We start from the raw sequence: 11,173 nt of genomic DNA, 5'->3' as shown, positions 1-11,173 counted from the left end.
TTTTTGAGAATTTTACAATGTTAAAAGAACATCGCTCATAATTTTAGAAATGTTTTTGTCTATCTATTTAATATCTAGTTCCATTACCAATCACCTTCTTGTGGGTGTTCTCAGATTAAGGGAATAAGTAGGAGAGGAGACTCTTTAGCTAAGAGAGAAGAAGTTTAATTCTATTTAAATGGACACAAATGTAATTCTTTATTTTCCTAGAAGGTACTTTAGTCAAGAACAAAAACAAATTAGGCCATTTCTTATAGTTGGGAAACACAATTTTTTTTTTTGACTTCTTAAACAGTAATAAACTATTTTTTTAATTATTTTTGCTTTTTTAATAAATAGATTGTAGAATTCAAACCCTCAACCTCTTAATATAAAGGGAATAGGAAACCAATAGCTTGGTTTTTGGGTCCCGTCAGAACCTTTCACAAGTGATATGAATTCAAATCATGATTAATGACATATTTTTGGAATTGTGAATAGTGATTATGTGTAGGTGGCCTCCATTGTTTACATGTGCACGGTCCTATCTCCACTTACTCCGCTGAGATTTGTGCATACCCCTATCTTTTTCAGCGCCCTAGCCGCTCATCTGGGAAAAAAATAAAATAAAATAGAATAAAAATAAAATAAAATAACCAACAACCTTATTGTGTTGTTGAAGATATATATATATATATATATTAAAAAAAAAAATACCCGGACCTTCAAAGAAAAATAAAATTCCAAACAAGATCCTTTTTTAGACCCAGCTTCATCCAACGAAGAGACCTGCGAGCTAAGCAAACAAGACGTTCTTCGCTCTTTTTAATTTCAAACTCTCTTGCTCTCTCTGATCCAGATCCCATCGAATCTCGAATTCATCCCAGCTGCGAAGCATGGGCATCCTCTTCACGCGGATGCTCTCCTCCATCTTCGGGAATCGCGAGGCTCGGATCCTTGTCCTTGGCCTTGACAATGCGGGCAAAACCACCATCTTGTGTACGCCCTTACCATGTCTTCTTTTTACCTTGATTTTCCCTTTTTTATTGATTAATTCGAGTTTTTTTGGTGCAGATCGGCTTCAGATGGGCGAGGTGGTGTCAACGATCCCAAGTGGGTGTTCTAGTCGTTGATTTCAATGAGAGTGATATGCTGATTTAGTGAAAATCGATTTGAATTGATTCTTTTTAAATGTAATTTGGGAGGTTTTTTTTTTTTTAATTTATTTTTGTTTTCTTTGATGGTTGCAGCGATCGGGTTTAATGTGGAGACAGTGCAGTACAACAACATCAAGTTCCAAGTTTGGGATCTGGGTATGTTAATATGTACTTTAAATTTTGTTATTTGGATTTTGGTTTTCTTGAAGCTTGATCATCATATTGCGTCTTTGTGTTTGATCCATTATCAGTCGGAAATATGTTTTATATTGGGAAGTCAGTTGGTGTTGGAGAAAACAGATTTAATCTAGGGTTTTACATCACAGAAAATAAAGAATATAGGGTAGAGGGGAAAAACCAACAATGTAAATTGCAAGATTCATGTGGTTTGCTCTATGTCCTACTTCAATGGGCTAGTCAATAAATTGAAACCTTTCCTGTGGGATTTGACTGGTGTTGCCCTTAAAAGAATGGTAGACAACACTTTTACCCTGGCTCAAAGTCCACTATCATTTGCAGTCTGCAAACCTCATCTTGACATACCTAATTGTATGTATACTTTGAAATGCTCTACACCATTTTCTTTATCTAATTTGTATGTAAACCAGCTGTTAGTAGGACAGATAACTGTCTACCCTTCTTGCTCTTTTATGCTATTACAAACTGTGCTTGAATAGCGTATTCCCGCCATGATATTGGTCCTCCACTCATGTTCATTGTCCATGTTTATTTTAGGTTGTAGAAAATGCTTGGCAATTCTTTTCTGAGGCAGGGGTTCTAGCTGGCGAAGTTTCACAAAAATTAATTTGTAAATCAATTAAAAGAAGTGAATACCAATGCTTGACGAGATATTTGTTTCAGTTAGCTTTCAGTGGATTTTTATTACTTTTTTTTTAAGCACACCGAATCCATCATGGCCATTGGGTAACAAGATTTCAATCCAAACCTTTCTTGTACCAAGCCCCATAACTCACTTTGATCAATCGTGTTGAGGACTTGTATTTTTTCTTATTGTACAGTAAATTTAGACTTTTAAACTTTGTTTGGTTTTAAATAGGAAGCATCAAGTTTATTGTGATACATTTGCAAATGTTGGTATCAATTGTTTTGGTTCTTTGTCATGTTTGGAAGCATTATACTCATCAGGCTTTTCTACTTACAATGATTATTCTTTAAGACATTATTTATATGATAAGCATTGGAGTAGCAACATGCATAAGTTTTTGATTTAAAGTGTGAGTAGTTGAGTCATCTTTGATCAATCTAATTTGATGTCAACTTGTCTTTATAGCATATGCATAGAACTTACAATAAACATTCTTTTTGTTTGATCACACATAAGAAATTCCAAATTGATTGCTGAGTTTTTAACTGAAGATATATGTATCTGTTGGAAATGCTATTAGGAAGCACTTCTAGATACAACATGACAATTATGTGTATTGCTAAATAAATGTTCTTACACCCATCATTCTCTAAGAGTACAATTCATATGGAAAGACTGAAATTAACAACCTGTACATGGTTTCACATTTTTTATGATTTTTGCATATATAACTCTCAAAAGAATCGTTATTTATATAATGTTTTGGAAATATTTATCGCACTCTTTCCTTGTAAACCTTAATTCTTTGTTTGAAAGAAAGAAAAGGAAAATCAAGAATCACCTTATTTAAGTTTTTAACATGTATGTGTTGAAAGCTAAAGTAGAGAGTTATATGGAGTTTAAAGGTGTGTTTTGGTCATTTGGATGTATGATAAAATGCAAAGATAATTATGTTGTATGTGATGCGCGAAAAGGGGTTAAGTATAGTTTCTTATGGATAAGAGAAAGGGGAAACTAAACTTTCTTATGGATAAGAAAAGTTGAAGTCTGTTGGGTTGGAGGAACTGAAATTTTTTAATAAGTCCATGTGAAGAGAAAAACCTTTTTAATCACGCTAAGAAATTCATAATCATTTCTTGTCATCAATTCATGTCTAGAGAAAGAGAAAAAAATGGATAACACAATTTGTTGGTTTTCTCTGCAATCTCCATATTGATTTTTGTTGCATGTATAAGATCATTGTTTAGCTCATAACCATGCATCACTTATGAAGTACAGGAAGTTGCAAAATGTGATTTCTCGGAAAGAAGAAAAGACAGCTGTTATTAATCATGATCATTCAATTGAAACCATTCATTGATCCTGTTGGATCTTAATTTTGTTTTTACTGAAGGATAGTCTTCTCGTTTGTTCTCCACTTTGTTGTCCATTTCTTTGTTATTTTCTCCTTTATTTTATCCCATTGCAAATACATGAAGCTTTACCTTATCCAATATGTTATTCCTTAAAGAACCGAAATGTCTATTTTTCTTGACTTCATTGACTCATCTTAATTCCTTTGTTGCTCTTTCATTGATTCCTCAGCAACTAGTATACTCTAAACTAAATCAATGAGTTGATTTTGTTGATGATCCTTGATACTCCCAAGAACTTGCAAACATATAACAAAGACTGTCAAATTGTTTTGGAACTTTAAACCAATCTGAAGTTTTTTTCCCTATTTGAAATAAAAGATAAATGATTTTTATGAAATTGGTTTGCCATTTTTTTTTTCTATTGTATCAATGTATATTTACTTCCTGTATGTTACCATGAGTTTTTTATCTAACATAAACAATACTTTTTGCTGTGACAGGTGGCCAAACAAGTATCAGGTAGTCCCCTACTTTTTCTTCCTTTAGTTATAAGGACTTGCATTTCACTGATGAATCATTTTTTTGTTTGTGCTTGTGAAGAGAGGTTTATGTGATTGGACTTTTCTGCTTACAATGCATCATCCTTTCTTTGAGCTTATAGCTTTGCTGTGCTAATGAAACTAGTAGTGTATGTTCAATTGTGCATCCACATATTATTGTATGCACTTTAGACAGCTGATACTTAGTATTATTTTTTTTTTTAATTGAATAGTTTCCATTGCAAATTTATGAAATAGTCTTATTGTGGTTGATCTTTTATACTTCAATTACTCCGTAATCAATCTCTATAAATGTATTCTTTTGATTTCATTATGAAATCTGAGGAACACATGAGGACAAGAACTGCTTGAATATGCTTTTAATAGTACAAAAAATGATTTATATCTCAAGAATTGGAATGATACTTTGATCATGGGAGAAGGTATTATATTCAAATTTCATCGAAGAACTTGATAGTGCTTTATTGACTGACCAATTTTGCTTGTATATAGAGTTTTCCTACTGGGAATACTATAATATTTTTGGCCACCTTATTAATTGGCCTTTTAATTCTCTTTATTCATGTGAGAATAATGTAATCAAAATATGGTTTACTTTTTTAATAGATGACAAAAAATTCACTGGTGCGGAGCTATTGAAAATTTCCTTGTTTAGGGATGTGATAGCAAATTTGTAATTCTTAGTGAAGTTTGTGTTTTAATCTAGTTATACTGCAAGTTGAACTAAACCTTGGCTAACTAGTATTGGATGGACATGGGACCAATAGTGTCAAGTGCACATATGACTCTCTTATGGCTTTTTAACGTTATGATTATGATAAATACATGAACTCGAAATTTATGTTAATTTTGACAGCTAAAACCATCTGTTAGGAGTGCAAAGACTTTATATAAGACATGCTTTTATTGTACAAAGTGCTTTGAGTTACCATGTGGTCTGAGAAGAAATCTATTGCTTAGCTCATGTTTAGTTTATTTGAGTAAAAGCTATTTTCATTCTTGTTCATTTTTTGAACTTACCAAATTTTTCTTGCATTATATTGAACAAAATCAGAACTTCTTGATGGCATGAAATGCTTCTATTTTGGATTTTATTCTTGATTGAATGCGAAATATCAGCTAATGATTTGCCAGTTCTAGATAATGTGTTCTCAGAATAGGTATTTGGAGTATGAAAGCAATGTGAAATGCTTAAGTTATTCAGTGTGTTCTACTTAATGTCTCTTGAATATGTTAAATTACTTAGCTGCTCAATGTTCTTTATGTTATGTACTCCCATCCCTTGACTCAATTTTGGTTCATAGATAGGTTATTTCTGCAGTCGTCTTTAGTTACCCACCCTTTCAGATCCATGTATATAATAATTCTAGATCCATGTATATAATAATTCTAGAACTTTCTATATCTATTTTAAAACATCTGTGTAGATGATGCTAGGTAAGATTGGCTAAATGGGACACCATTCTTGCCACCTGATATGTAAATACCACTTCAAATTTGAAACAAATAGAAGAAAAGTTCAAAATCTAAATGAAAAAAATAGTTTGACATGCATCTTTATTATAATTGTGTTGGCAAATGTCATAATTAAAACACGAAGGGAATAAAAATTGTAAACTCTCACATATGAAGGAAAAATCAGCCCATAAATATGGTTAGCAATGAAGTGCATGTGCCAAAAGTTGAGAAGGATTATAAGATAAATACTAATATTAGATGATAAATATTTCTTTTATAATGTTTGGGAGAGTAATTTTGCATTTGAAGGCCCGATGAGTTAAATTTTTTGTACTTTTTCGCTAAAGAGAACATAGTCTAGTGAACACAATATATCATCAATTAATTTATTTGGCATAACTTAAATGCTCGGGCTTAGGTATTATTGGCCTGATGAATTTTTGGTTGATATTTCATTGCCAAGTAGCAGTAAGATTATCAAAATCAGATAAAATATATCAGCATACACTGTTGCAAATTGCATGATTTGTTGACAAGTACATGAGCTCTGAACTAGCCTTAGAGAATTAACTGCCTATTTATGGAATTGAATGTTGAATTTTTTGTACTTATGGATAGATGTGTGGTGAATTCAGGAAGTTAATTGTATTTAACTACTTTCTGTCAGTGGACTTGCAAAGCAAAAGTAATCAACACAGAGCCCTTAGTGTATCTAAAATCACAGGACGATGTTGATACAAGTTTTTCTTCCTGTTCTGTGTGCAGGCCATACTGGCGGTGCTACTTTCCTAATACCCAGGCCATTATTTATGTTGTTGATTCAAGTGACACTGATAGACTAGTAACCGCCAAAGAAGAATTTCATGCTATCCTAGAGGTAACTAACTGCCTACTTAATGTATAACATCAAGCATTGCTGAATGTGAGTGAATTCTCAATATTGGTTGGAAGTATTATCCTTTATGTTAGAGTGCCATGCATGCTACATTAATAAACACTTTGCCTCATCACGTATGAGGAGTTTACTCTCATTTACTTCGTACAGGTAATAATGCCTTTATGGGTCTGGTTGGAATCTACAATCCTGTTAGATTATGATTTTATGTTAATTGATGGGACAAGAATATCTATAAGATTATCATATAATCAACTCTAACACTCAAGTCCATTCATTATATTACGTCGATATCTAAGTTCACAATCCACTTGTTTTTCAAGTTCAACCATCTATGATCTTGTCATGAATGCATTCAATTTCCTATTTAAGGTTTTACATAATAATAAAAATATATATATATATATATATATATACATATATATATATATACTTTTTATAAATTTTTCATTTATCGCCTTCTCTCCCGTTGAATTGTTTTCCTTGGTATTGCATATTTTTTGTTGACTGTCTATGCTTATAGGTTCTACCAATTCATATACAAGTTTTCCAGTAAAGTTGTGTTATGGTGAAGGCTTTTGTCTCTTTTTACTAGGAGACTGTCAGTTTTATTTTTGCAAATTACGCATGCAAGCAGGAAAATATTGGGGTTTATTTTATTTTATATTTTTCTCATTTTCTTTCTTTCCTTCCCAGGAAGATGAGTTAAAAGGTGCAGTTGTTCTGGTATATGCAAACAAGCAGGTGAGGATGGTCCTTCATCTGTTTACTTTTAATTTATGGGGATGTGATTGTGACATCTTTTATACTGTTCATACCTGGTACTATCACCATGTCATTTGTTGGGTGCAACCCCTTCCATAATTTGTGTTTTTATTATATCACTCTGGTCATTAATTGCCTTGTTGAGATCATTACTTTTGTGGGTCTCTGAGAATAATTTTTTTTCTTGAATGACCCATTAGCCAATGATGGTCCAGCCCCTTTGTTATATGCTCTCTTTGTATTCTATCATTTATCCTTTTTTTTCTCTTTCTTTCAAAGCTAATGATACTTTATGAGCCTTTTGGCTTACAATACCTGGTCAATATTTACTCATAACATAGTTTCTGGGCTTGCCAATCAATCAGCATATGATGCTTCCTTGACCAGTTCAAGGCCAAATAATTTTTGAGATCATCCAAATCTACTACTTATGCAGCTTTTAGCATGATCATCCAAATCTACTCATACAGCTTAGCATGATGTTGTTTGTAGTTTGATATGATTGTTATTCCTTAAACGCCACATAGCTTTGAAACACAACATACCTTCTTCACATAAGATTTCTTAGTGCTTTTATTTGTTAAAGAAGAAGAATAGCCTAGTTTTAGTTACAGTGATTAACATAATAACAAATTTTTTTATCCTAATGAGGTCATGGTTATGCCACCCATTGTTTTCCAGGATCTACCGGGTGCACTCAATGATGCTGCAATAACTGAGGCCCTAGAGCTCCATAAAATTAAAAGTCGTCAGTGGGCTATTTTTAAAACTTCAGCTATCAAGGGAGAGGGGCTTTTTGAGGGCTTGGACTGGTGAGTTTTGACCATTCTTTATACTGATGACAATATTTGTTAGAGCTGATTTTATATTGGTTAATGCTTAAATAAGATTTTAGCTTCTGCACTGTATTTGAAATTTTATTATTTAACAGAGGTATTTTATCATTCATACATGAATCATGTCAAGGACTATTATTTGCTCCATAGGATGACCACAGATAATCATTGTCTGCACAAGAAAGCAGTTTGCAGTTAGAAAAGTTTAGAACCATTGTACTTGATCCAGAGCATTATTAGATAATCATCTTATCATATGACAGCTAATTGCCGGAATTCTTTGTTGGTAAGAATCGTAAGATATGCTTTTTCTCACATCAGTGCATTGTACTGTAGCCAGCGAACCAAAACTTTAGCTTCACTTTGGCCATTCATTATGTGAATGTGCTTTTGATTAACATCCCTACCTGGGAGCAGCTGCCGCTGAGCTAGGTATTGCAATCATTGAACTAAACTCCTAAGCTTCACTACGGACATGCATTTGTTAGTCTGCTTTCACATTTAGTGCAACATTGTCAGGCCAACAGATCCTGCATCTTGAATTGTCTTACATGCAAGAAGCAAAATTTTAAATTCTTGGAAGCCGGTCTCCTTTTTCATCGCATTGCATTTGCCATGTGACTTTGTCCTGCCATTAATTAATATAAGTAAATTTGAGCTTTACGGGAATTCTAAATGCAGAATCGTTAGAAGTTTCCATTTCTGACTGATATGGTTCAACAAATGCAGGCTTAGCAATACACTCAAGTCCGGTGGTGGTTAATTTACCTTGTCTGCACTGATCATCGCCAGATAGATTTTGATTTAATCACCTGGTAATTCTCATCATTTTCCCCCCCCCCATTATTACCCAGGAAGTTTACATATACCTGCGCACATGTAAAATTGTCAGCAAAAAGTGTCCGATATATTCTGCTTTCTTCTGTCAGAGCTATAGCTTGATTCAGCAATTGGTTTTATTTGGTGGTTGGTTTGGGATCACATTTACTATTGACCTTGATTTGAAAGGAACAATTTGTTCCACCTCTCTTTATAATTATTCTTGTTAAGCATAATTTCTTTTATTTTTGACCGCCCAATAATGTTTTTGATTGTCTGCATATTCAGATGCGGTCTAAATCAATGACAAAAGTACATTTATTGAGCAGGTGATAAGTGAAATATCTAAAATGCTGTTGTATCCTGACCACCTTACAAGTGTTTCTGTCATGTGCCTGAATTTAATGGCCGTTTCTTGAATTTAAATGTGTTAAAATGGGTTGTGGCATGGGTTTGGTGTAGGTTTTCTGTTGACCTAATGAACAATTCAAGAAGACCAACCTGATTGACTTGAGCAGATGGCCCATTTTGACTACCGAAGTCAGAACGGGCCCGGGTATTTTTAACAGGGAAGGCCAAAGGTCAAGAGATTCGGCCAAGGTTAAATTGGATTTTATAAATAAAAATATAAATTATAGTATATTAAACAATAAGTTAGTTCTTAAAATCAAATATACAAAAAAAATATTAATTGAAGAAGAAAAATTAGAGTGTAGCTTATTGGCATCATTGCCGTCCATTTGGTTTCGCTTTGTTTAAGAATCAATGGAAAAAGAATAATATTATTTGAGATCCGCTAAAACCATGTCAATTGGGTTGAGTCAATTGATTCATGGTTGAAGTCCCTTTGTCACACTATTCAATAGCGAAATTCAGCCTATACTGTTTGAACTAAATCGCTTTAGCATCCGAAGCTGGTGTAACTTGGCCAGACTGCCCAGCCTTGTCCAGTTCTTATTGCATAGATTTTGACCTATACGGCTTTTATAACCACTTTAGCACAAACTAGTTGGTATAAAATAAATGATTTTTATATTTTTTAGAAACTAGTTTCTCACTGTTTTATATTTTAATTATGCGTACTAAACTATTTAAATAAGTTCTTTAGTGGCATATTTTATTATATATATATATTTTTTATTATTTTTATATTTACAAGGCACAATCCACAACCATTGTTATAAAACGGGAAAAAAACAAAGAGTGATTTGACCCTAAACAAAGAAAGGATGAGAGAAAATCATATTGGCTATGATTCCTGATTGTGAGGCCTCAATTTTTGACGGGTTCATTAATATTCTCAGTATAGTAAATATTATCTTAATTAACCAAATGATCAAATAAACTTGAGTGCACTTGAGGCATGAAACTAAAAGAAGACTTGAACTAAACAGAAATCTTCAACTTTTTATTTGGAATGAAAGTGAGTTACCAACCTCTTATTATTGTGGTGATAGTTCATTTAAATTTATCTTAACATTGCAAATGGTAATACATAAAGCACAGGCAAATTATATACTAGCTATTATAATTTTTATATATAAATATATAAAAGACTGATGTGAGATGAAGGGGGGCCCAACCCTCAGATCCTGATCGGATGTCCGAGATTGTGTTTGAGGTAAGAGGACCAAAAAGGTCTTTTGCACTCAGTAGTTCATCCGAAAGGCCCATCGTCAGCCTAATCCTTCCACTTTGGGCTATCCAATCAAATGGCTTCTCAGATTTCTCTTTTCTTGGGTTTGGGCCCCACACCATCCTCCTCCAACTCCACCTTTGAAAAATACTCGAAAAATACACGGGCCCACGTCACATGAATCACTTCCGTGCACTACCTTTTACAGCTCAACCTGGTCGGTTGCCCCGCGCACGTCCGGCCCCCTGCTAACCACTTACTGTCGTCTCGCCACGTGTCATGTGTCCTCGCATAACATAGTACACACGCTCGCAGAAAACAAGTATTGAAACGTGGCACCGTGTCGCTGCCGGAAGTGCCGTATCTTGGTTCGGATGAATACACGATTGTAGGATGACGTCACCCGTGTCGTCATGGTGTGATAGATTCCCGTATCGCCCCCATCACTTCCGTCGCGTCAAGAGAGCGAGTGGTGCGGGCCGTCGGCAGCGGCTTTGAAATAAAACGTTTTAAAATTATTGTAAATTTTGTATTTAATTAAATTTTTAATTTGTTGATATTAATTACTGCTAAAATAAAAATTTATAGTTTTAAAAAATTTAAAATTGCGATAGTTTTAAAATTAAAAAAAATTATTTAAGATCACAAAAATAAAATTTAGCATATACTCCCTAAGAAAATTGGATAAGTTAGTTTGTAACTTAAATTTTATACAAAAATTTAATTAATTTTTAAAAATTACCTTTATTTAAAACTTCATCCAAATGTAAATTGATACTAAACCCATGGGTTGAGATGTTTTGTGCTAATGTCCCAAGCATGCTAACTCTAGCTGATGTCTGTCGAGAAAAGGGTTCGTTCTAATCAACTATGTTATGAGCTACATC

At 33.5% G+C, this 11,173-nt stretch overlaps 1 protein-coding gene across 1 annotated transcript; it reads left to right on the top strand.

Annotated features, from left to right (window-relative positions):
- The first annotated feature begins 711 nt into the window (after window positions 1-711).
- On the top strand, window positions 712-8,895 carry LOC120279064 (ADP-ribosylation factor 3). The gene is made up of 8 exons (XM_039285916.1): window positions 712-978; window positions 1,054-1,092; window positions 1,230-1,292; window positions 3,818-3,836; window positions 6,101-6,212; window positions 6,927-6,974; window positions 7,677-7,807; window positions 8,561-8,895. The coding sequence occupies exons 1-8, from the start codon at window positions 876-878 to the stop codon at window positions 8,592-8,594; spliced, it is 549 nt and encodes a 182-aa protein (XP_039141850.1). The 5' UTR covers window positions 712-875; the 3' UTR covers window positions 8,595-8,895.
- The last annotated feature ends 2,278 nt before the right edge of the window (window positions 8,896-11,173 follow it).

The sequence above is a fragment of the Dioscorea cayenensis genome, chromosome 16 (genome assembly GCF_009730915.1).
Source record: "Dioscorea cayenensis subsp. rotundata cultivar TDr96_F1 chromosome 16, TDr96_F1_v2_PseudoChromosome.rev07_lg8_w22 25.fasta, whole genome shotgun sequence".
NCBI lineage: Eukaryota > Viridiplantae > Streptophyta > Magnoliopsida > Dioscoreales > Dioscoreaceae > Dioscorea > Dioscorea cayenensis.
This window is presented reverse-complemented; position numbering and strand designations above follow the sequence as displayed.